At 43.5% G+C, this 27,388-nt stretch overlaps 1 protein-coding gene across 1 annotated transcript in view; it reads left to right on the forward strand.

Moving 5' to 3' along the window:
• Window positions 1-4,809: 4,809 nt before the first annotated feature.
• Window positions 4,810-27,388, forward strand: part of LMOD1 (leiomodin 1 (smooth muscle)) — a 43,476-nt gene continuing 20,897 nt past the window's right edge. The window contains exon 1 of the mRNA XM_006834225.1: window positions 4,810-5,070. Within this exon, the coding sequence (XP_006834288.1) occupies window positions 4,810-5,070 (261 nt within the window). The remainder of the gene's footprint in view (window positions 5,071-27,388) is intronic.

Below are 27,388 nucleotides of genomic sequence, written 5' to 3' on the forward strand. Positions count from 1 at the left end.
ATATATATATCCCACCTGAATTTAGAGATCATCTGAAGAACAGATTTGATACATTAGACACTAAAGACCGAAGACCAGAAGAGTTGTGGATGACATCAAGAACATCATACGTGAAGAGAGCAAAAAGTCATTAAGAAGACAAGAAAGAAGAAAAAGGTCAAAATGGATGTCAGAAAAGACTCTGAAACTTGCTCTCCAGTGTAGAGATGCTAAAGCAAGTGGAAGAAATGAGGAGGTCCAAGAGCTGAACAGAAAATTTCAAAGATCAGCTCGAGAAGATAAAGCCAAATATTATAATAAAATGTGCAAAGATTTGGAATCAGAAAACCAAAAAGGAAGAACATGCTCATGATAATTATTATAACACAGTGGTGGTTGTGTGCTGTGGAGTTGGTTCTGATTCATAGTAACCCTGTATAGGGTTTCCAAGGCTGTAAGTCTTTATGGGAGCAGAAAGCCTCATCTTTCTTCCACAGAGTGTCTGGTAAATTCAAACTGCTGACCTTTTGATTAGCAGTCTAACTCATAGTCCACTATACTACCATAGCTCTTTAATTATTATAACATAGACAATTCTGAAACAGTAGTATTAACAAACAATAATTTATGTAGGTAGATAAGTATGCTAAACAGTGTGTGAGAGCATAAAGGAGCATATCCACCTGCAGATAATATGATTAATTGTGCATATTTCTACATAAACAATTGTGGTGGTGGTGGTGGTTATGTGCCATAGAGTCAGTTTTGAGTCATAGTGACCCTATACAGGGTTTCCAAGGCTGTAAATCTTTACAGGAGCAGAAAGCCTCATCTTTCTCCTGCAGAACAGCAGGCAGTTTCGAACTGCTGACTTTGCGATTCACAGCCCTATTCGTAACCACTACGCTACCAGAGCTCCTTACATAAACAATTGTAGTTGCTACATATATATTAATAAAAAACCATTGAGCATACAGGGGCACAGTCATGGAAACTTCTTAGACATTCTTCAGGTTGAAGTTCCTAGGCTCCTAGGTGAAGTACCACAGACTCAGGGGACATCTACATCAATTGGCACAACATAGTCATGAAGACAGTGTTCTGCATCCAACTTTGGTAAGTAGCATCCTCGGGGGGCGGGCTTAAAATTATATAAGCAGCCATATAAAATACAAGCACTAGTTTTTTTGTATCTGGAGCCAAGGAGAGTGAAGACCATAAAAGAATCAAAGGACCAATTAGTCCAAAGGACTACATGAATAACAACCTATAACCCTGAAACCAGAAGAACTAGATGTGCCCAGCTATCACTACTGATCTCTCTGACTAGAATCACAACAAACAGTCCTGGACAGAACAAGAGAAAAATGTAAGAAAATAAAATCAAATTCACAAAAAAGACCAGACCTACTGGAGGAATCCCTGTAATTATGGCCCTAAGACACTCTTCTGACCTGGAGTGGAAGCCATTCCCAGAGATGACCTTTCAGCCAAACAATAGACAGTTCCAAAAATAAACAATAACAGCCACAAGGAATATGTTTCTAGGAACAATCAATTATGTGAGATCAAAAGGACAACATTTGCCCAAAAGCAAAGATGAGAAGGCAGGAAGGGGTAGAAAATTTGAAAGAAAGGAAACAGGAATCCAGGGTGGAAATGGGAAGAGTGGAGAATACAACCAATGTGCTGGACACTTTATGTACAAGGTATTGGATGGGAAATGAATTTGCTTTGTAAACTTTCACCTAAAGGACAGTGGGGGGAAAAAAAGTTTTAAAAATAAAACCAGAAGAGTGTAAAAAAAAGAGAGATAATCAAAGTCCATAATGGGTTATTCAAAATGCTTTTTGGTTGAGGAGAACAATCCAAGGAAATAGAAGAGGTTGACGATGGTGGAAAGGCAAGGTAAAAGTTGAGTTTCTCAGAAATAGGAGTGGGTAGGCTAGAAAGAGCAGGTAAAAGGAGAGATTTGGGGAAGAGGGAGGAAGGATCCCTCTTGTTTTAGGATGGATTGAAAGAAAGGTATAAAGTCACAGGTACACTGAAATTTTGTAAGTTTATTAAAATAGCAGAGAGAGTTTACTCTAGGAGACTAGTCTTGATAGATGTGGTCATAGAGTGAAAAACAAACAGATGAGGTCATAGAGTGAAGAAATCATCTCTATGGGGAATGTGCAAAAAAAACCAAACCACTAGAATCCCTTTTTCTACTCATGCCTAAGTCATAGGGGAAGGAATCTCTTGAATCTGCCCTCTCCTGACCACTTAGAACTTGCTAGCTTATGGGTTCCTGAGTAGGTTGGGTTCCATTGAGCTACAGGCTACCAGGAGCTAAGTTCCATCTACCAGAAGGTTACAGGCCAGGTATGTGGCTCCAAACCCCACAACCCCACCTGGCCTGTTAGTGGAGGAGTCAAGAGATGTTTATGGCAAAAATCCTTATAAGGAAGAGTCCTTGGAGGCTGGAAAGAGAGCTACTTTCAGCAGATGGGGACAAGTAGTTGATTGAGGTGGCTCCAGAGCTAGGGGTCTCAGAAGACAAAGTTTCTTTCAGAGAAAGTGAGAGTGAATACCTGCAGACCTCAGGGAGGAAGTGGAGTAGATTGCTGATGGAGGCTGGGGGGTGGCTGGGGGCATGTTGGAACCAGGGAATGAGAGGATGTGAGAGAGGAGGATAAGATACTTGGTGGGTACAGAGAGTACCCTTCTCCTACTACTACCATGCACCCAAAACACCAGTTACCATCAAGTTGAGTCTGACTCTGGCGATGTGTGCCAGAGAATTGTGCACTGTATGGTTTTTGATGACGATTTTTCTTAAGTAGTTCACTATGCCTCTCTTCTGAGGTGCCTCTGGGTAAAATCAGCCTTTTGACTAGCAGGTATCTATGTGACTAAAAGCCTACTCCAGGTTAGTTCAAATCCTATCTTATACCTTCTGGGATGCCCAAACTGACTCTTCCCTACAAAATTAATGAGCTTCCTTCTAATTGGGTTCTCAGTAACTATGTGTATCTCTCTTCCTTCCTTATTTCTCTTTGCATTGTGCTGTTGCTGTTTAAGTGTCATGGAGTTGGTTCAAATGACCTTGCAGTCCAGTGCCTTATCCTACAGCACCACAGAAGTTACTCATAAATATATGATTACTAATGGACCAATCAACTAATTTGTTATTGTTAGCTTGTTGTTGTGTTAATCCCAATGTATGGTATCCATGTATGCAGAGTAGAACTGTTCCATAGAGTTTTCAAGGCTATGATCTTTTGGAAACATTACCAGGTGTTTCTTTCAAATCACCTCTGGGTAAGTTTGAACTGACAACCTTTATGTTAGTAGTTGTGTGCTTAACCATTTGTCCACCCAGGGATTCCTAACTAACTACTTTTTCTTTAAAAAAAAAAATCACCCCTAGGATTGATTCTCTAAGCCTTTCTTGCACTCTTCTGTTCAGTTCTACTTGCCTCATTTCTATAGTCCAGTCTCACAGGTCAGCACCATTCCCCTCCTCAGCCTTAACCTAAAGCAGGGCCAGTGAGCATTAAATGCCAGGTCCAGTTTTCAGTCCCAGACCATCCTTGAACTCAGCAAATGCTGATCAAGTGACTGTCTCTCTCTGGCTTCGACTGGAAAGATGCCAGGAAAGATCGAAGCATCTACCCTGATGGGTTACACCAGGACTTCTAGAAAGGATTTTGTGGCAGGAGGGAGGAGACAGCAGATTGAATTTCTCTGTGACTGTGCAAGGCAGCATGATGGATGAGCAGTGGAAAGCCCTTCTATGAAACACGCCAGACCTATTGCAACAGTATCTCTCCCAACTGCTCAGAATTTTATTTCTCTGAAGACACACTGAATGGTGCTCTAGATTTAGATGTGGGTTCCTCCTCAATGCTCCAAAGGATGTCCCCAGCAGAGGAAGAAGACAGTGAGAACTGAGGGAGGTTTGAATGCTATTCCCAAGTCTTGGCATAGAAATTAACAACGCTTGAAGAGTTTCCTGACTTCTGTAGACCATAAGAATACATCGCTGCCATAACAGCCTACCAGTTTTCAGTGTTGACTTTAGTCTCACTCTCTCAAGAAGTGGTGAATGTCGGCTGGGACTTCTGACACTCTGCACCCAGGTTCTCCTTGGTAGAAGAGATAAGTTTACCAGCCTCTTCTCTTGAATTGAGAGGTCTTCCCTGAGGCTGTAAACAACTGGGAGTCCCCGAGCATATTACCAAATACAGTAGAAAAAAGTCAATGAACTGACCACAGCTACATTTACCCAGTGATGGAGAAGTGAAATATGTGCTTGAACAGGGCATGCCTGGGGCTGGCCTGTTCCTTCCTGAACTGGTCCCTGCTTTCCTGGCTCTGAAGAGGCCTCTGATCTAGTACTGCCAGCCTCTACATTTTTGTATCTTTTTCTCATTGCGTGGCCCCCTTGTCTTTAAAAGGCTAAACGCTCTGTACTAAATTTGGTCACGCAGCGCTCCAAGATTCCCTGGAATGTCCTCAAGTTTCAAACAGCTCTGACAGCGAGGCAGGCCCGCCCCTAGCGTGGGTATTGGCTTCTCCTTTCAGGACCCGGCAGCTGGCGGGTCTTATTGGTCAGTGGGCGGACCAGCCACTCGCCCTGGGCTGCAGGAAGGCTGCTGCCTCCAGTTAACACTTGAGCACCTGTGGCACGGTGGGGCCAGGGCACTTGTTGTCTGCAGTTCTCCATCCAGTTCGGGGTTGCTCCCAAGCCCACTCTGCTCCATTCGACGTGCTCACCCCTCTTCCTGCCTGTCCACCAGATTCCTGTAGCCCCCGACAAAAGCTGCAGCCCACTTTACCAAGATGTCTAAGGTAGCCAAGTATCGCCGGCAGGTGAGCGAAGACCCCGATATCGACAGCCTGCTGTCCACCCTATCTCCTGAGGAGATGGAGGAATTGGAGAAGGAGCTGGATGTGGTGGATCCAGATATGAGCATTCCTGTGGGGCTGCGGCAGAGAAACCAGACGGAGAAGCAGTCTACCGGCATGTACAACCGGGAAGCCATGCTCAACTTCTGTGAAAAGGAGACCAAGAAACTGATTCAGAGGGAGATGTCCATAGATGTGAGTAGGAGCAGACCTAGAGGGAGGGTGAGGGAAGAGTGTGGGGTGTGGAGACCTTGGCTTAGTGGCTGGGCTGCTTCTTTGATGAGACAAACTTTCTTGTTGGCAAAGGATTGAATTCTTCAGAACCGACTATCATCTTGCTGTCAGCATTGTGAATCTCTTGCCCCTTAATTTCTGTGATATAAGCAGAAGTTGTATATTTTGGAGGAACTTAAAACATTCCACAGTATCAAATAAGGCCTAGTAGAAAAGAGACCAGAAGGTATTTTTGAAGTATTATTGTCAGTCACATTGATTCCATCCTGGTCCTTCAACACTCTTCTTTACATCCATCTCATTGTGAAGAGGGGCGGAGGATACAATGATGGTTGCTGTCTCTTGCCAGGCAGCTAAGAAGAGAACGTTAAATGTTCTTTTGGGTGAAAGATTCCATTTTTAAGTACTCTGGCCCTGTGGGCATCTCATGGTAATGACCAGTTTAGAAGGCAAGTGGACTTGCTAAAGTGATGGGAGACATGGGACCAGAGGTCTGTTGGCTTCATTTTCTTTTCCTAGAGAAAATGGAAAATTTCTACACTCTGTAGAGTAGCCTCTTGAGGGAGCATCCCTCTTTTTGGTACTAAGTTTTTTCAAAAAAACTTAGCAACATCAACTTTGCTAGAAAATGAAGCTATTTCCTAGCAGTGTTTTGCTACTAAGAAAGGGAAAGGGTTGAAGGTTGACTATTTTGGAAACATCTGCCCACATCTAGGATTGGCTCAAGCAAAACTTGTGTTTTACTAGAGGTGGGGTCATCACAAAGGAATTCACTTTGTTCACCATTGTGTTGATATGTGAGTTTTCTTTGGATGAACTAGAGACGAAGTGCAGGATCCTTTTGTCCATGGAAAAGAATGCTTTATGGGAAAAACTGTTCTAAGCCTTTGTACTAGTTCTCTTCTAACCAGTAACCTGTTGCTTCGACTATGATTCATGGTGACCTCATGTGTGTCAGAGTAGAATTGTGCTCCGTAGGATTTCCAGTGTTTGGTTTTTCAGAAGTTGATCATCAGGCCTTTCTTTCTAGGTACCTCTGGGTTGACTTGAACCTCAGACCTTCAAGTTAGAAGCTGAGCGTGTTAACTGTTTGCACTACCCAGGGACTCCAGTTCTTTTCTACTCAGCACCTACTGGCTACATCTCTTGTCTATTATCCACTAACTGTAAATTCTTGCAAGAAAAAGTGTAGCCACAATTCTTGTTCTTTGTTTGTTTTCAATCCTGTAGATAAAATTAGTGGCCAGAGTAAACCAGGAAAACCTAGATGTCTAGGGTAGAGAAAACCAACATCACAGAGTTTCAAACAACCTGCTCACTCTCACAGAGGAAACGGGAAAGGTGATACTGTCATCTGAAACTACTGTGAAATGCCTGACTGGGGAGGAAATGCTAGTCACAGAGCATATTTGTGGACATAGCCCCTGAGGCTTTGTGTGAAGGGGTGGGAGCAATGGGGAGAGAAGGCAGCAAAGTGAGGGAGAATACCTGACTCAATCCCTACCTCCCCCAGCCCACGTTGGGAGAATAAGGGAGTCTGGAGGTTCAGATACTTATCCCGGCTGCAAGTGCTGATATCTTGCTCCTGTGAGGGCTTGGTAATTCAACAAAAACTATCAGAAAACACAGAAAGAATGGGATACAGATTGAAGACTTCTAGTGCTCAAAAAGACACTCCTGAGACTTAAGTAGAACACAGAGTATTACTCATCACTAAGCAAGATGCTTAGGCCACAGAGTGTGTGAGGAATTCTTTTGCTTCTAGAAATTTCATTCTCTAAAAAAAAATTACCACACAAGCCTCTCCTCCCCTGCGCACCTCCTTCAGCACTACCAAGTATACACTTGTGTCTGAAGACAGAGATTAGAATAGAGGGGAAGGGGTGTGTATGCCTGTGTACAGCTGTGCATCCTGGATATAAGAAGATGCTGTTAGGACCATTTTCCTCTTGTGGGAACAGACTGTTCAAATTGACTCAACCTTTATCAAAGACTTTATGGGCATACATAGGTTGGCAAAATGGTTGGAGTTTAAGGTGCATTCTAAACTGTGGACAGAAATCATCTTTGTAAATCTGGACAAATGGGAATTAACACTAAAGAAGTACCTTCTTTAACACCATGAGTGATATATTGTTGTTGTTGTTTAGTGCCATCGAGTTGGTTCTGACCTATAGCAACCCTGCATAGGGTTTCTGAGGAGCAGCTGGTGAGTTTGAATAGCTGACTTTGTGGTTCAGACAAATTTACAGTCCACCGCATTAACCCACAGTGTCACACCAGGACTCCTGAGTGATATAGTGATGTGCATTAAAGAACTGGGGCTTAAGAGGATCAGAAGAACCCTTGGGGGCCAGTATGTCTTACTGTCTGCATAAGTAACTCAGTTTCCTTAATTGTAGAATGAGGATAATATCTCATAGCATTGTGGGTACAAACTAAGAGGGATAATAATGTAAAGTACTTAGCACAGAGTTTACATGCAATAAACACCTACTGTGGTGCTACAGGTTAATGTGCTGTACTGCAAAGTTGGTCTGAACTGCAAGGTCAGCAGTTTAAGCCCACCAGCCACTCCTATACAGGGTCGGAACCAACTTGATGGCACTTAACAACAACAAATGGCAGCTACAGAATTCTGAATTCTGGAATCCAGAAGGTGATAAATGAGCAAATCTTTACCCCTACCCAGCCCCTCCCTTCACTCAATCACGCAGGCAGCTGTTGTGAGCTTGTCTGTTCAATTAATGGCCAGATAAAACAAATAAAACTAGGATGCTTAGGGTAGGGGTCTCTGACATCACAGAGACAGAAGAGTGGGTGGGGCTCTAAGTGGTAGACTCAGTCTCCCCTTCCCCAGAATTCCCCTCGGCACTCTCAATGATGGTGGCCGTTACTACATGTGAGGCACTAGAACTTAATCAAAATGTGAGCCCATTTCTCTCTAGCTGAGGAAGATGAGTATTTACTGAGAACCTTCTATATGCTGAGCACATTCACCTTTTCTTTTATTTAAGCCTCACAGTTCTTAGAAGACAGGCATTTCTTATCTCCATTAGACAGATTCAGAAAGGGAGGATCAGAGAGGTTGACCACAAAGTTAATAAGTGGTCTTATTTTGCCTGACTTTGAGAACTGCATTAGGGTACAAAAAGAGCAGGAGTGCCAAGCCTTGGCCTCAAAAGTTTAAAGAGGTCACCACATACGCAGAATAGAGCCACTTGAGAGGTACTACCAAGCAGTGACCAAATATTCTTACGTTGCGGGTTTAATACCGCCACCAGTTGCCATCAAGTTGGCTCAGACTCATAGCAACCTCATGTGTGTCAGAGTAGAACTGAGCTCCATAGCGTTTTCCAGTGGCTGAGTTTTGGGATGTAACACTGTCAGGTCTTTCTCCTGAGGTGCCTCTGGGTGGACTCCAGTCAACTGTTCTGTTAGCAGCCAATTGTGTTTTTACCACCCAAGGAGTCTGGGTGTAACAGAAGCTGCATACTTCTCCTTCTGCAGCCACCCCTCTTCCCTCCACCCCCATGAGTAGGAACATAATTATTAAAACCAAGTGTGGAGTAGGAAAAGTAAATCCTGCCTGGACAGTGGGTGGTGTTGCTGTTAGGTGCCATCGAGTTGGTACCGACTCATAGTAGCTCTGGAAGCGTAATGGTTACGAATCGGGCTGCGAACCTTAAGGTCAGCGGTTCGAAACTACCAGCTGCTCCGTGGGAGAAAGATGAGGCTTTCTACTCCTGTAAAGATTTATACCCTTGAAAACCCTGTACAGGGTCGCTATGGGTCGGAACTGACTCAACAGCACTTAACAACAACATAGCGACCCTGAGTACAATAGAACAAAATACTGCCTGGTCCTGGGCTAACCTCACAATTGTTGCCATGCTTGAGCCCATTGATGCTGCCATTTTGCCAATCCATCTCACTGGGGGTCTTTCTCTTTCTCTCTGACCCTCCACCTTGCCAAACATGATATCCTTCTCCAGCGACTGGTCCCTCCTGACAATATGTCCAAAATATGAGAGACGAACTCTGGCCACCCTGGCCTCCAAGGAGCATTCTGGCTGCACTTCTTCCAACACACATCTGTTGGTTCTTTTGGCAGCCCATGGCACTGTCAATATTCTCCTCTTAACACCATAACTCAAATGCATCAATTCTTCTATGATCTTCCTTATTCACTGTCTAGCTTTCACATGCATATGAGGTTACTGAAAATACCATGGTTTGGGTCAGGTGCACCTTAGTCCTCAAGCTGATATCTTTGCTCTTCAACACTTTAAAAAGGTCTTGTGCAGCATTTGCCTAATGCAATACATTGTTTGATTTCTTGACTGCTGCTTCCATGAGTATTGATGATTGATCCAACAAGAATGAAGTCCTTGACAACTTCAGTCTTTTCTCCATTGATAAGAATGTTGTTTGTTGGTCCAGTGGTGAGGATTTTTGTTTTCATTACATGAAGATTCAGTCCATACTGATGGCTGTGCTCTTTGATTTGGGTAGCATTAGGAATTATTAATTCCTTTTACATGTGATCATGGTATCTTGGGTAATTTTTTAAAAATCCTTATGTTTCAGACACAAACACTGGATATCTATAGGGAGGGGAAATGAAAGAATGTATGGGATTTACTTTAGAATATTTTGAGTGAAGTGAGTAGATTGGGATAGACTGGCCATGATTGGAAATTGTTGAAGCTACTAATTGTGGATCTACATGGCTGTCCATTTTATTTTCTCTACTTTTTTATTTATGTTAACGTTTTTCCTTAACTGCTTGTGAGGGTTGGAAATGTAAAGGTAGATGTTTTGTAGCAAGGAGGGAAGGTCCCTGGGACCATCAAGGGAGAAGAGCAGAGAGCGGGACCCTACCCAGAGAAGCAGTGATGCCAGAGATGGAGGCAGAGACAATAACATGGAGGGATGGAGCAGCTGGGGACTTTAGACACAGAGAAGGAGAGGGGCTGTGTACTGATGACCAGGGGGCAGGCTTGTAGTGTATACCCTTTGGCTGGTTGATGATGCATGAAGGGGATTGTAACTATGGCAATGAAATGATATATGATAGGATGAATGTAAAACTAATGTTCTCCCATGTAAACTAGCACATAATTCACAATAAAATATTTTTTTAAAAAATCAATCTACCCCTTAGAAATAAAATAAACCAAAAAATTCTTTTCAAAATAATAAAGTGCAAATACTTTATCTTGTGGGAAAAAAAATTTTTTTTTCCTTAATAAAAAGTTTTTTTTAAGTAGACAAAAGTCAAGTATAAGAGGCCCAGTTTGAGTCTTAAGCCCTAACCCTCTTGGAGAGAGGGAGACCCACGATTCATACTGTGGTGTGGCTACCATGTTACATGGGTCTAGACTGTAGGGGGGACCTCAGGCTGCTTCTCCCTCAGTGGGATGGACTGCTCCAGAGAACTGGGCAGTACTTTCTACACTAGTTTACCAGCTCTTTCATCAGCATTCCCCACCTATCACATGCCTCTTCCTGGCTAATTCCTAAATGGCCTTCTTTTCTCAGGAACACTTCCTCTGAGCAGTCTTCCTAACCACCAGGAGGCAAGGTTAGGCCCTTGTCTGAGCCCTCCAATAGCACTGGATATCAACCCCCACCATGGCATCACTTGGTTGTAACAACCAGTTTTCTAATCTGTCTCCCTCCCTAGCTTGTGTGATTCTAGAGGGCAAATGCTATCACAGGGCCTGGCACAACCTCATCCTCTGTTGAACATGCATCAGCAGGGGGTCAGGTGAGGTAGGAGGTGGCTTTGTGGAGCTTACCACTGGCTTCTCTCCCTCTCATCAAAGGGGCAGACCTTACGGTCAGGTGGGTCTTACCTGGTCCTCTGGGAAGCTCTTCTTCAGTCCAGGTGGCAGACAAAGCCCTGGCTAGTGAGTAGCCAACCATTCAGTGAAACTTTGTCCTTGGGTCAAGTTTCAGGAACTGGATCCCAACGGGTCAACTCATGTGCTGTCTCTTTCCTTCCTGAGTGGGAAAGAAAATCTCCAGCCTTCCTCCCTCGTCCTTCTCCTTGGCGTGAATAGGGACTAAAGATTAGCACCTGCACCCAGCCAGGAGCAGGGGCAGCTGACCTGGGGGTTGAAGGAAGCTCTTTTAGGTTCTCCCTTGAGGTAAACTTGAGAAGCTAACCAGACGCACCCACTAGCCAGTTGCCTCTGGGCAAAAGCCTCCTGCCCTTCCTCTGTGGTTGCCCAGCCTCACAACTCAGCAGTCCCCTCTCCCTCACCAGTAAGCTTGGTCTCTATCTCCACAGGGATGGGAAGGCTTGGAAGGCCTGGGAACTCAAAACGCCCTTTGCAAGGACTGGGCCCTGTCAGGACTGCAGTGGACAGCACGCTCCTCGCTTAAAGGAGATTAACCCCAACTGGTACACACCCAAAATAGCCCTGGGTGGAGAGGGCAGAAGAGGTGATGGGGGCCTGTTGACCTGAGGAGGCAAAAGCAGGCACTCAGAGAGAAGACAAGTTTAAAATCTTGCCCTGAAGTTTGAAAGCCACCTCCATCCAGAGCATAAACAGTTGATAGTTTCTCACACTAGACAGTGGGATCCACAGGTGTTAGTTTTAGCTATTTTTGTTACTCCTGTGCTATAAATTTTCTTCAGCATGTGTATAATATTTAATTTGAAAATAGAAATAAGCAGGGGAAACATCAGCACCTGCTCCCACCTTCAGTGTTGCCCCCCCCCCCCCTCCTTGCGTTGTTCTCTCTTCTGCCTGGACCGCTGGGATGAGAGAGGTTGGCTAGGGAAATGGAGAGAGGAAGGTAGGATAAATGGACAGGACCAAGAAGAACTTGTACAAGTGAAAGTGAGGAGGAGTGTAGATGATCAGGGTGGAGGACACATTCCATTGACCAAGGGGAGGTCCCTACCAGCATCATGACAGGCCAGACCCTTCAGGGTCTCTGGCTGGGGCAGGAAGAGGCACATCTGTAGAGACACCCAGGTTAAGGCACAAAACCTTTGTGTAATCTGGGCTTTGTGCTTCACCTGGTAAATTCTCCTTGCCCCCTCAGCTCTTCTCTCCATCCAAGAGTACCTCAGTCAGACTGTGTTGGCCAATAGGCCCGCAGGGATGCAGCATCCTGCAAAGCCTGGGAGAAGTACACTAGGAAAGACAGAGAAGACAGGCCAGAGGAGCTGTCCAGGAGACATAAAGTCGACATGCATGCTTGTACACACGCACACACACACAGAGCAACAGAGCCAGTGAAAGGGAGTGAGGGGGGAAGCTGATATTCCTATGTCTACCAAGTTGGATAAACAGGAATATCCTGAACCATGGCACACAGACCTTTCCACAGCAGAGCTCTTCGTGTTGATTAGAACTGTTTTTGGTACAGTCAGCAAAAAAAAGAAAAAAGGGGACTGAACTCAGGATATCAGTTCCCCTCAAGGACTTGCTAGCACTGGGTGGTGGGGAGAAGTAGACGTGCCATGGGTGTTTGGAACCAGATAGCTCCAGGTTTGAATTCTGCTTCTGTCTCTTGCTGATCCTGTGAACTTGGGTAACTTACCTGGGGAAGAACATTACCTTTATTGAGTTCCTTCTGGTGCCAAAGGCACTACAAGTGCTATCTCATTAACGTAACTACTGGAGGCTCAATTACCTTACCTGTCAAGTAGGAATGATGAAATCAACGTGGAAGGCTCCTTGTGAGAATTAAATAGGATAAGGTACTGAAAGTGGTAGGCATTATCTCAAGATAACTTCATAGCCTCACTTTGGACATGGATCTATGTATGTTAAATCAATTTTTTTAAAAAACTCTCCCCCGTGAGAGATTAAAAAAAAAATAAAATGTACTGGTAGTAGAAGTGAAGGAACGACAAAAAGGAAGAGGAAGAAAAGAAGAAGAAGAAAAAAAAAACGTAAGTTTTCTTCAGTATGTATATAGTATTTAATTTGAAAATAAAAATAAGCAGCACCTGCTCCCACCTTCAGTGTCGCCCCCACGCAAATTAAGGAAGAAGGCAAGACTCTTTTAATTTAATTTAATTACTTACAACTGGATCTCAGACATCACAGACTTTGAGTCTCTGTCTAGTTTTACACCTGGACTCAAAGACCCAAACTGAGTTTCTAGGTTGCAAACATGGCAGGGCCAAGATTGACCAGTTGCAGTAGACAGACCCAATACCAAATCTTAGCAACCTATAGGACATAGTAGAACTATTCCACAGGGTTTCCAAGACTATAAATCTTTACAGAAGCAGAATGCCACATGTTTCTCCCATGGAGTGACTGGTGGGTTTGAACCACCAACCTTCTGGTTATCATTGAGCACTTAACCACTGTGTCACCAGGGGTCCATAAGGGGAACTTATGGAACGATTTCCCAACTGGTGAATTCTCCTTATCTGCAGCCTTCTCTCAGAAAAATCAAGTCTGCCTGGGAAGAATTTGGCTTCAGCTTTCTCTAGGGTCCACTGCAGAAAGGACAAGGTGGATCAACAGAACACTGTGTACAAGCAGCTTGTAATAGAAAGGCCTCCTGCTCATATACCCCTTCACCTTCTCCTCCCTCCTGGAGGACCACTGCACCTTCATGCTTTCACTTCAGTCTTTACTGCTGGGTGGATCCAGCAGGGCCTGCATGGTCTCTGCCCAGGAGACTTGCGAGTGACAGGCAGCACATCCTCCGCTGCAGAATGCAAGTCTACTGCTCAGAGGAGACTGCTCAGAGGCCAGCTAGACCCGGATTCAAACCCTGCTCTGCCAAGTGCTAGCTGTGTAACCCGAAAGAATTACTTGACCTCTCTGAACCTTTGAGTTTCCTCATCTATAAAACTATAATAGCAATACCTGCTCAGGATTGCTGTGAGACTAGAGAAAAACACTTCCTGTAAAACACCTAGCAGAGTGCTGTGCTGGAAACGTTAGTTTCCTCTCCTTCCTTCCCTTCACTCTGTTCTCTTCACCTATCCCTATTCTCTTTATTCTTCCTATAGGCAGGGTTTATGAATCATGTATTGTGTTTACAAGGAGGGAGGCAGACTCTAAATCATTAATTCCCTAGCTATTTTGTGGTGGTATAGCTGTTCACAGTCCCCAGCACATGAGAATGCAATGCTGTCTGGTCTTTAAGTTGAGGATTAGACTGCTGTGATCCAGAAGGTTTTCCATTGACTGTTTTTCAAAAGTAGATTGCCAGGCCTTACTGTCTAGCCCACTGCAGTCTGGAAACTCTGCTGAAACCTGTTCAGCACCATAGCATCACTCAGACCTCCACTGACAGGTGGGTGGCAGTGAGCCCTGTTATACTGGGTGCCTTCTAGATGCTGAAATAGAGTTGTGTGAACAAGACCAACAAGGTTTTTGCCCTTTCTAGGGAGTGAAATAGACAATACACAAACATACATCTCTAGATCATATGTAGCATAGATACTTATAACACAGAACACCCATATATACTATAAAGAAAACGAATATGACCAAATTGATGGCGGACCATTTCATACAAGGTGATCAGGGGAGACACTGACAGAGAGGTGACAGGTGAGCAGAGCTAGGCGTGAATGAAAGGAGCCAGCCATGGTAAGTTCTGGAGAAAGAGCTTTCCAAGCAGAAGGACCAGCAGACACAAATGCCCTGAGGTGGGGGCAGGTCTAGTGTGTCAGAGAACAGCCAGACCAGTGTAACTGGAGTAGAGCCAGTGAGGGGGAGGGTTTCGGAGATAAGGCCCAAGAAGGGAGTGGGGTTCAGATAACGCAGGGCCTCATAGGACAGCAGAGGGAGTTTAGATTTTTATTCCATGTTCAGTGAGAAGTCATTAAAGGGTTTTAAGCATGGGAAAGATGTGCTCTGTATTATACTTCTTAAAAGGATCACTCTGGCAGCTTTAAAGATGAATAGACTGTACAGGGCCAAGAGTAGAGAAGAAGGTTACTATAGTAATTCAGGCAAGAGCTGAGGATGGTTTGATGGGTAGTGGTTTGATGGGTTAGTTTCATGAGATGCTTTACAGGGGGCATAGACAAGACTAACTGATATATGTAGGGGAGAGAGAGGAGTCAAGGGGACCCTGCCACCTGAGCTATTGGGTGAGTCTGATGCCATTTGCTGAGATAGGAATATTAGGGAATGATCAAAGATTCTGATTTGAGCCAGTTAAATGTTTGTGCTTATTAGGAAATTTTGTCTTGACAGTGGATGTATAATGTAAATATTGGGTTGACAGTGGATGTATAATTCTGGCACTTATGTGCAAGGTGGCACTGGAGATTAAATTTGAGATTCATCAGTATATAGATGATACTTAAAGCCACGAGCCTAGAAGAGATCACTTAAGATGTCAGTGTGAACAAGGACTGAGCCCATCACTACTCCAACATTTAGGCATTGGAAGAGGAGAAGGAGCCAGTGAAGGAGACTGAGAGGTGGGAGGAAATCAGAGTGGTTTCACAGAAGCAAGAGAAAAAAGAACTTCAAGGAGGAAAGAATCTTATGCTATGTCCATTCTTGCTGAGAGGTTTAATATGATGAGAATAGAGAGTCAATCATAGTAATTGGCAAGATGAAAGCCATCAGGACGTTAACAGGAATGCTTTCATTGAAGAGTGGCCTCAACCCACCAATAGATGAATGCATGAACAACATGTCTATCCATATGGTGAAATATTATTTAGCCATAAAAAGGAATGGAGTTCTAAGACATACTAATAACACGGATGAACCCTGAAAACATTATGCTAAGTGAAATAAGCCAGAGAAAAAGAGACAAATATTGTATGATTTCAATTACATAAAAGATCTAGAATGGGCACATTTATAGAGACAGAAAGTGGGTGAGAGGTTACCAGGGACTAAGGGGAAGAGAGAATTAATGCTCAGTGAATACAGAATTTCTGTTAGGGGTTATGTAAGTTCTGCAGCTAGTGGCAACGGAAGCACCATATATAACTATAATTGCTTTTACTGAATTGGACTCTGAAAATTTGTTACAATGGCAAAATTTACATGATATTTGACCACAATAAAATTTTTAAAGGAGTGGGCTCAAAAGAGTGAATGAAAGATATCGGAGATACAGAGTATAGACAAGTCTCTTATATCTTGGAGTTTGTTCTAATCAGAAAAATAGAGGCATAGAGTGGTAGCTGGAGGAAACAAGGGAGATTTTAGAAAAGACTTTGTGATAATTCAGGGAATAGTATTAGCATGTTCATATGCTGAGGGATAAAGCACTGAACCACAAGGTCGGTTTTGGTTCAAACTCAATAGCCACTCCTCAGAAACCCTACTGAGGGTCGCCATGAGTCTGAACCAACTCCATAGCACTTAACAATAACAACAAAATACTGATGGCAATAATTCAGTAGAGAAGGAAACTTTTTTGTTGTTGATGTAGTTTTGAGTTTGTGACTTTGGAGACCCTGTATGTGACAGGCTTTTCTTGGCTGTAATGTTTTTTGGAAGCAAAATGCCAGGCCTGTTTTTTTTCCATGATGTTGTTGGGTCAGTTTGAACAGCCAACCTTTCCATTACCAACTAAGTGCTAAACAAACATTTATGTCATCCAGGACCTTGTAGAGAGGGAAATGATGATGGCATTGGGAAGAAAGGATAAAATGCACTAGAATCGAGAGTGGGTCTTCTCAACAGACTAAGTCACATCTTATATCAGGAGATCAGGCAAGGACACAGTTGAGTTGATCAATTTGGTAAGAGGAATATGAGGCTGGTCTTTGATGTGTTGGCACGTGCCCCTTGGTCTCTGGGAAGACCAGTGTGGAGGCCATTTATAGACTAGATTGAGGGGGCAGGAACTTAGGAGGATGTGACAGTACTCATAGGTTAAGACTCAGGTCACAGGAAAAATGCTCATGCTCTTTGGGTGAGGTAGAGCAAACATGAAAACACTTCCAGATATGAAGTCAGGCAGGCGAGCAAACAGACAACAGCCAGTTGCCAGAGCTGCTTGAAAATGCAGTAGATTTTCACATCCAGAGCATAGATCTCTGTCCCCAAGGCCACTCATACTCAAGGTATGGTGGAACAAGCACTGGGTTTGCAGTGGCACCTGGACTTGATTCTCAGCTTCACTGTTTACCTGCTGGGTATTCATAGATACACATTTCATCTCTATATACTTAATTTTCTTTTCTCTATTTCATGTCTTGGATGTATAACAGATTGCACCTGATAATAATACATTTTTTTCTTCATATTTGGTTTTATCAAAATATAAAATAAATACAAAAAGTGTGCAAAAATGTAGAGTTTCATGAATGATCACAAAGTGAACAAGCAATAGACATACCCCCTCTGTCTTCCCCGTAGGAAACCCTCTCCTGACTTCAACACCATAAGTTAGTCTTATCTCTTTTTGAACTTTTCTGTATATAGAATTGCACAGTATGTGTCCTTTTGTGTCTGTCTTCTTTCACTCAACTTTATATTTGCGAGATTCAGCCAAGTGTTGTCTATAACACTTTTTTTTTAAAGCCCTTTCATTGCTATATGGTATTCCACTGTATGATGTATCACTATTTATCCACTGTAATGCTATTGAACAGTTTCCAGTTTTGGGCTAATACAAGCAGTGCTGTTATGAATAATTTTGTACATTTTTGGGGTGCACTTATGATTCCATTTCTGTTGAGTATATGGAATTAGTGGCATTAGTGAATCGTAAAGAACACATAAACAGCTGCTGTGGAGTTGCCCCCAACTCATGGTGATCTTGGGTACAACAGAAGAAACCATGGTCTAGTTCTGTGTCATTCTTACAATTACTGGCAGATTTGAATCCGGTTGTTGTGGTCATTTTTGTGCCAATCCATCTCACTGAAGGTCTTCCTTGCCCTTACTGGCCCTCTATGTCACCAAACATAATGTCCCTTCCAGTGATTGATTCCTCCTCATGACAAGTCCAAAGCAAGCAAAACTTGGATAATATCCTATTGTGACTCATAAGTTTCCATGGGTGAATTTTTGGAAGTCGATCACTTGGCTTTTCTTCCTAGTCTGCCTTAGTTTTGAAACTCTGCTGTCCATCATGGTTGCCCCCATTGGTATTTAAAATACTGGTGGCATATCTCTCAGCATCACAGCAATATGCAAACCACCACAATATAGCAAACTGAGTGATAGGTGGTAGAAAGAATTCCCAGTGAACTTTTGCTTCATCCTACAGATGGGGATGCTACTACCTAATTTGAAGAATCTCTGTGAAGATCAGATGTAAGTTTGAAGGTCTAAGATAGTACTTTGCAAACAGTAGGCACATAATTAATATAGTTTGAACTGCCAACCTTGCAGTTCAAACCGACCTTATGGTTAAGTGCTTATCCTACAACGCCACACCAGGACACCTCACACCATCATCAGTTCTTGGGAAGGCCATCTTTGAGAGCAACTCAATTGCTGTCATGTCCTTTGAACACAACTTCTTGTTGTTTCCTGACCCACTATTAAGATTTCTACACTTAACTAAATCTTCTCCCTCCAGGATTCTTTAATTTTCCCAAAGATGTTGGCTTAAAGGTATACCTGACTTCATGCATGGCCTATTCTCACTCTTAGCTTTACTTTTTCTCAGTATGGATAGAATTCTGGTTCTCCTCTACTCTGTTTTCAGGTCCTTTCTGGCTCTACTTGTTTTCCTTACTTTGTTCATTCTATCCTCAGTTTGGTCAACACTACCCTCAGTTCTCATGATTAGGCCCCCATCTTTCCATCACCTCCAGCCTAGATAAGACTAGCTATTTTTCCACTCCTACTTGTAAACTGCTGATCATTGTTGTTATTGTTAAGTGCCGTCTAGTCAGTTGTGGCTCATAGCGACCCTGTATAGGGTTTTCAAGGAGCAGCTGGTGAGCTTGAACCACTGACCTTGCAGTTTAAATGGCTATGCAGTCTGGCACATTAATCCACGGTGCCACACCAGGACTCCTAGTTGGAGAAAATAGCATAGCCATATAATAAGATATATATTGGTGCTTCTGTGGCTTAAAGCCCTTCTGGTATCGCACTTTAGGATCAGCACTGGACTTTGATCCATAAGGTCAGCAGTTCAAACCCACCAGCTGCTCCTTGGAAATCCTATACAGGGTCTTTATGAGGCAGAACTGACTTGACAACACTTAACAACAACAACAACATTGATTAAAGGGGAGCACGTAGAATAAGCAATGAACTGTGAACCACAAGGTCAGTGGTTCTAGCTCACCAGCGGCTCACCAGGAGAAAAATGAGATTCTCTGCTCCTGCAAAGATTTACAGCTTTGGAAATGCTATACAGGGTCACTATGAATCAGAACCAACTCCACAGCACTTAACAACAACAACAATGGATTAAAACCCTGTAACCTCAGACAAACTCTCAGGGCTGTCCAGAAAACTTCCGTTAGTCCCTCTCCTTTGAGAGGTTATTCCAAAAGTTAGCATCTCTCTATAGCCCTCTTGCACCACCATCTCCCTTTTCACCCTCAACAGAAGACCTAGCCTCATAGTTCAATGAGAAACTTGAAGCCATTAGGTGAGAGTGCCTTCAAATTCCTCTTCTGCCACCTGCAAACATGTAAACATCTATAGATGTAAGCTTCCCTCTTCTCTTGTACATCATGGGAAGAGATATCACTCCTCCTGCTCCAGGTTATGCCCCTATCCATGTCTGTTTTGTTTTGTTTTGGAGAAAGGAAGTTCTATTTATTGGTGGGGAAAGGTCAGGCAGGGCAATGCCACCAATGCCATTCATGAATGCAGGGCACAGCCCACCACTTACTCAAAGGGCCATAACTGCAGATGCATTTGACCACATCATCCACCCCTCCCCACTTTTTGGATTATGTTCTTTCCTACCTCCACTGGGCTCTTTGCTTCTGTAAAATTCCATTTCTCACTTTCATCTTCAACATTCCTTTCTACTGGCTCTTTATCTCCAGGTCCCATAGTCTCTCTTTTCCTTCAGAGCCAAGCTATAAGAAATAGTATCCACATTCATTGTCACACTGAAAGTCTGCTTCCACCCCTGCACTGGCATCAGCCTGGGTGATATCTCCAAGGATCTCTTTGTTGCTTCATTCTGTGGGTACTTTTTTGTCTCTATCCATTTTGTTTACTTTGTAGTATCTGACTACTCTCTCATTCTTAAAATAACTACTTCCCTTGGTGCCAATCGATCACCTTCATCTTGTTTTTCTTTTCTCTTTCTAGCTGTCCCTTTCTAGTACCCTCAGAGCACCTTTTCCTCTCACTTCTAAATAGTGTTGGTCCCCATTGCTCTGCTCTTCCAATGTAGTTCTCTGGGTACCCTCATCCAACCCCACGGATTCAGCTGCCACTCACATGCTCTGCTTCTCTCTATCTTTGGCCTAGATCTCTATGTTGAGTTCTAGATCATTCAATTGCCTCTTGGACACCTCAAGTGTCTCAAATTCAACTAGTCCAAAGATAAATTAATCATCATTACCCAATTCTACCCTGCTTTTCCTCCTTCATTCCACACTTTGGTAAGTAGAAATACCATTGAACCAGACATCTAGGTCATACCCCTCTCCCTGTGTTTCCAAACTTGGTTGGTGATAAAATTGTGTTGACTCTATCTCTGAGACTGCTGCTGACTCTGTCCTTTTTCTGCATCCCATTTCTGCTCTCACCCATGTCACTTGCCAACTAAAAGAGTGTCATGGTCTCCTAACTGACCTCCCAACCTCTTCTCTCACCCCATTCCAATCCATCCTTCTCACAGCTGCCAGCATCTTAATATAAAATGAAATAATGAACTTGACATTACCCTATGTGAAAGATTTCCATTGCTCAACATAGCTTCCATAGTCAAATTCACACTCTTTAGTGCGTAGTGGTTACGAATCAGGCTATGAACCTTAAGGTCAGCGGTTCGAAACTACCAGCCGCTCCACGGGAGAAAAATGAGGCTTTCTACTCCTGTAAGGATTTACACCCTCGGAAACCCTGTACAGGGTCGCTATGGGTCGGAACTGACTCGACGGCACTTAACAACAACAACAGTATGGGTTAGAAGGCCCTTGGCCATCCAATGTCTGCCTATCTCTCTGGCTACTAATACTCTTCTCCTTTACTTTTACTTTGTGCTACAGTTATACTTGGTCATTGGTTCTCTAAAGAAGCCAAGATTTCTCTTGCTTCCTCTAAGCCTGTGCATACACCATCCATCCTTAACTAGGTTGTTCACAGCACCCAGGGCCTCGCTAACTCCTATTCTTCTTTCAAGGCTCAGCTCAGGCAACATCTTCTCTAGAAAGTTTTCTGAATCCCCTCAGTATGGATTAGGTGCCTCCCCCTCTGCATTCACAAAGCACCATCTGCAGCTTCTGTTGCATCATGTACCACACACACTTCCCTACTGTTTTGACATTGTCTGTTTCTGTTTTCCCCAGACTTTGAGGGCAAGGGCTGACTTATTCATCTTCATGATCCCAACATGAGCACAGTGCCTGGCTCAGTAAATGTCTGTTGAATGAAGGAAGGATGAACAGTTGGCAAATACTATTCATGTCCTGTTTGAGTGAATCTGTAGAAATTATGGATTCATCTATACACTTCTGAAACTGAAAATATGATTTCTGTGTCCAAGTTCTCAAATAAAGGGAGAATTGGCAGTGATTCCCTTTTCCCTAGCTTCTATAAACAGTTAAACCAATTAAATCACTCTGACAATTTATACTCTGGGCTCTGAATTGTTGGGATAAGTCACTGCCAGATTTCTCCTTCAGTTTGTTCTGGACAGAATGAGCCTCAAGGACTCATTTTTAGCTCATTCCATTTTTCCTCATTTCTCTTGTTCTTCTCTCTTCCAGATCTCTGGGGAGCTGAGATTACAGGCTGACATTTTGAGCCTGACCCAGTAAAGTTCCCCTATGATCTCAGAGCCATAGCTATACCCTAAACAGGACATGAATAATTTGCCAACTGGGGCCTTCAGCTCCTATCCTCTGGATTCCTCTGTTGAGGAGGGATCCTAAAATGTCTAGAGACATTTAGCAGTTTTGCCTCCAGATCTGGAAAAAGTCATATGGCTTGTCTAAAGAATTTTCCATAAGCAGATGTCCCTTGGAATCTTACATGTCTAGCAGGAGAGAGAGCACTGGGAGATCCAATGCTTGGATGTGATGGCCTGGAAGGGTCTAGATATACCAACTGTGGTCATATCGATTCAGACTTGCCTTAATGAAGTAGAATTGGAGTCTTGAGTAAAGGTGGAGCAGAGCTGGATTGGGTCCTTGTAGATAAAACAGATGATCAGCTTTTCTCCATTGGGATTTTGGAAGCCAATGTACCCCTACAGAAAATTTATTGAGTGGCTATTTCCTCAATTTCCCCCAAAGAATGGCTCACACCATTCTAAATACATAGGAGAGAAATGAACTTAAATTATGTGCTATGGCATTAAGAGCTTAGTTTTTCTCCTGGAATCCCATTTGAGAAGGAAAGAGATTTGATTTATACCAATTCTCCCTAAAATGGATAATCTCAGCTATGCTAATAGAGGTTTCCTCTTCCACTTGTCATTTAGTGATAACCTGCTTGTCCTGAGCCCTCCGCTGCACTGGAAAAAATAATAGAATTTCTAAATCACCTGAGAACTATCTGAGAATGACCCCAGAGCACTGGACATTTAAGGGCTCCAGTGGTCAAGCAGCATTCAGGTTGGGGAGGCTTCCTGTTTCACTCCTAATCCCTTAATCCTTGCCTTAAAGGCAGGGGCAGGGCTGGTACACAGAGCAAAGAGATGCTATTTCTAGATATGTTGTGTTGTTGTTGTTAGTTGCCATCAAGTCGATTCCAGCTCATAGTGACTTTATGTGCAACAGAACCAAACACTGCTCAGTCCTTGCTATGTCTGAACCCATTGTTGCAGCTACTGTGTCAATCCACCTTGTTAAGGGTCTTCTTTTCTGCTGACCCTCTGCCAAGCATGATATCCTTTGTCAGGTTGGTCCCACCCACCTAACATGTCCAAAGTATGTCACATGAAGTCTTGTCATACTTGCTTTTAAGGACAATTCTGGCTGTGCTTTTTCCAAGACAGATTTGTGCTTTCTTCTGGCAGTCCATGGTATATTCAGTATTCTTCCTCAACACCATAATTCAAAGGTATCAATTCTTCTAGGTATACTTTCTTCAAAAAATAACTTACTAGTATAATGTAATAAGGCTCATTATAGATAATATGTAAAACATAGGAAAAAATAACCAAAAATTATTTGCCTTATTAGCAAAAGATAGCAATAGTCAAATTTTTGGAGTGTGTTCTTCTATATGCAGTTTTCTGTATAGTTAAGATCATTTTATGCACACAAACATAAATTTTGCTTCCTGATATTTTTACATATTATTTCATGGCCATTTTTCCATATTACTGAAAAATCCTCCTAGGTATCATAGTCGATGTTATCAGAGCCCATCCTATGGCTGTGTTGAACCATGTGCCTATATTTGGACATTTACATGGCTCCCAATAAATATACTTTCCAAGTCCTCTAATGGATCCCCAGAGTCTCAGCACAGGCTCCTTCCCTTGGCCTTTGGCGCCCATCCCCAGAGAAATGACGTCAGTCAAACAAGTTGATAAATAGAACCGTCAACACACTGTTCCCCTAGCTGAGACTTATGGCCAGATAGGTGAAACAAAACTCCAAAAGGAGAGAAAAGGCCTCTCTAGACTCTGGAAACGAAGGAACTGGTGGTCAGCTCATAAATTAGGGAAACACGAGAACTCACATGTTATTTTTTTGAGGATCAAAAAAATAAGTTCCTGATGTTGGAAAATCTACCGAAAAGTGCAAAGACCTGTCTCTGTCTCCCTTTGGCTGACTAGGAATGTGTCAGTTTGTAAGTACCAAGGATGGAGCAGCTGTGCCTGGTTTTCCTTTGTCTCAGGAGGAAGGAGCTATTAGTTTTTGCAAAGAGAATCAAAGCTACAACCTTGGAAATTTTTAAGTCTAAGAAGGAAGTCACAAAGGGACTAGAACATATCCTCCTGCTTCCAGAAGGCCCTGCCCCAAAGACATTCACAAGCATCTTAATCAAGTCCACATAATATCATGAGGCAGAGTGCCTTTTTTTCCCCTTCCAAGAAAAACTAAGAAAGAATGCTTTACACCTAAGGGCCCATAGGATAAACACTCAGTTGCTTTCTTACGGCCTCCTACCATATGTCATAGATCTTTAAGATATAATAACAATAGAGCCTAATGCCTCATGAGGTCCTAAGTAGCACAAATAATTTGTGCTTGACTGCTACCCTAAAGGTTGGTAATTCAAACCCATCCAACAGTACTGCAGAAGAAAAGGCCTGGCATCTGCTTCCATTAAGATTATAGCTAAGAAAATCCTATGGAGCAGTTTTACTCTGTAACGCAAGAGTTGGAATCATTCATTCTGTTGAGCTTTATGGGCTTCCACAGACATGATCTCATTTGATCCTCCATCAGCCTTGTAAGACAGATGGGATAGGTATGCTTTAGTCTGCTCTACAGATGAAGAGAAGGAGCTCTGGTTGTATAGTGGTCGAGTCGGGCTGCTAACCTCAAGGTCAGCTAGTTCAAAACTACCAGTGGTTCCATGGGAGAAAGATGAAGCTTTCTGCTCCCATAAAGAGTTACAGCCCTAGAAACCCTATACAGGGTCGCTGTGAGTCAGAACCAACTTCACGACACACCAGCACTACAGATGAAGAGAGAGGTAGGAGTGGTTCAGTTGTAGAGCTCTTGCCTTCCATGTGGGACACCTGGCTTTGATTCCCAGCAATGCATCTCAGTGAAGCCACCACTCGTCTGTCAGAGGTGGTGTTCTTGTTGTCATGGTGATGAACAGGTTTCAGCAGAGCTTCCAGACTAAGATGGACTAGGAAAAAAAGGCCTGGTGATCCACTTGCAAAAATCAGTCAGTGATTTTTGGATCACAGTGATCCAAACCACAACTGACCATGGTGATGGCACAGGACGGGGCAGTGTTTTGTTCCATGGGGACACCACCATGGCAGCTAACAGCAGCAGGTGAAGAAATTGGAGCTTACTGAAGTCACACAGATGGGAGCAGATGGAAGGCCTGAACTCTTTCTTCTGATTTCAAGTTGCAACTGTGCCTAGCTTAACAGACAAAAAAACCAAAAAATCTGCCCCTTCTGCCTTCTTCTTGTACCTCCACTTGAATGGGAGAGATATTTGCTCACTTAGCATTTATGAAACATCTGGGTGTCCAGTTCTTAGATAGGTGCTGCTTGATCCTGGTATCTGTCCCAGCCAGCAGCTTTCCTGCCATTGTGCTCATCCTAAAGCCCTCTGTGGTCCTACTATATCCTCAGAGAGACCTCAGGGAATGGCTGCCAGAAAGCTCTCCTGTGACTCCTTCCTCCACCCAAAGGAACCCTAACAGTGTGACTCCCTGCTCCACCTTTCTTCCTAGCTGTACGCCTCAAGCACATGCTCACCGGCTTCTCTCTCTTCAAAATTGCCACTCCTTTTCTCCCTGGAGGTTTTTTCTCCCCACGCCTGGCTGTGGAAGAAGCATGGTATCTGCAGTTAGCCTCTTCCAAATGATGCTGGAGCCAACCAGGCAAGCCCTGTGTTTATTTAGAGTTTTTATTTGGGAGTAGAATTGCCGGTTTATATTCTAAGTCTTGGGAGGAAGATGAAGCTTTTTACTCTCCAAAAGATTTACAACCTCGGAAACCCTATACAGGGGTCACTATGAGTCAGAATTGACTCAAGGGCACACAACAATAACAATGTAGTAATTCTATGTTAAATTTTTTGAGAAGCTGCCAAACTGTCTTCCAAAACTGCTTAAAAATCTGTTTGCTTCACCACCGCCCTTTTGTTGAAACCTGCATTCATAGCATAATGTTTAAAGTTTGTCCATGATCTGGCCCCAGGATACAGTTCCAGTGTAATTTCCTACCACCACTTCCTCCGTGCCCCTTCAGTTCCAAAAAATTTCCCAACAATCCGTGAACATGCCATGCTTTAATAAAGCACATGCCAGCTTTATTCACTCAGCTAAGAAAGCTTTCCCATCTTCCCTGCTCAAATGACCTCTTTGAGGCTCCATCTAAGCTTTACTCTTACCTCTGCCAGGCTCTCGTTCCCCCATTGTGTAGCCACTAGCTCCTACCTAAGTGGAGGCCACTTGACATTCCCCACTTAATGGTTTGATCTTGTTTGCAGCTTCTCTTTCCCCTCCATCTTGACTTCCTTGTCTCCGATTCTGGTGGAATGACCAGATCCTTCTCACGATTGTCCTAGAGCTCAAAGACTCAGCTTAATGTTTAGGCTGTTCCTCAATTCTTACTCCCCAGTGTGCCTCAGAAAGAAAGACCTCAGCTTCCTCTGGCAAGTAGCACGGGAATTCCTGCCTCTGGCCTGGAAGCATGAAGAGCCAGTGCATCCTAGGGCCCTGGTGCTGGAAGAAAGCTATATTCATGAGTTGTAATGACCCTCCTGGAGTCCTGGTGTGGCACTGCAGGATACTGTGCTGGACCGCAAGGTCAGTTTGAACTAAAAAGTTGGCAGTTCAAACCCAACAGTGGATAGAGGTGGCACTGAAGCTAGCAAATGCTGCCTTCTTTCCACAGCCCTGGCCCCTTCCAGAAACTTCAAGGCAACACTGGAGAGACTTGTCGTGAGAGTTTAGTGGCAGGGTGGATAGATAGGGACCAGAAGGTGGTGATGTTTGATTTGGATTGGTGGCTCCTTGGAGGTTTCTAGTTGAGTGCCAGAGGGCTCCTGTCCTTCACTCTGCTCTATCCAATGGACAGAAAGTTCTAGAGGACACACTTACTGGATTTAAAGATTATGTGAAGCTGGAAAGGACAGTGAACTTTTAAATAGCAGGGTCAGGATCCAGAACTCGTGATCCATCTAGAATGATGGGCTCATTCTCATAGGCGAACTCTTCTAGCCTGGAGAAGAACAGCCCCAGGGAGCGGGCACCATGAACCTCCTCAAATATGGAAAGAGCACACTTACAGACAAGAAAGGGGAGGCAGCAGGGGGTCCTTAAAGAGAACCAGAAGAACTTTCTAAGCTAGACAGCTTAAATTAAAGAAGACATGCCTTCCCTGCAGGAAGAGCTGAGATCCCTGTCACTGAGAAACACAGACTACTTGGTAGGAACATTGTAGATGAAATTGAAATCTTTTCATTTCATTTCAGCAAATACTTATTAAATGCAAAGTACTCTGCCAGACTAGGTTACTGAAGCTAGAGAGAAAGGGTCTTGCCCTTAAGTGACCCATCATCGAG

Source organism: Chrysochloris asiatica, unplaced genomic scaffold, assembly GCF_000296735.1.
Source record: "Chrysochloris asiatica unplaced genomic scaffold, ChrAsi1.0 scaffold00009, whole genome shotgun sequence".
NCBI lineage: Eukaryota > Metazoa > Chordata > Mammalia > Afrosoricida > Chrysochloridae > Chrysochloris > Chrysochloris asiatica.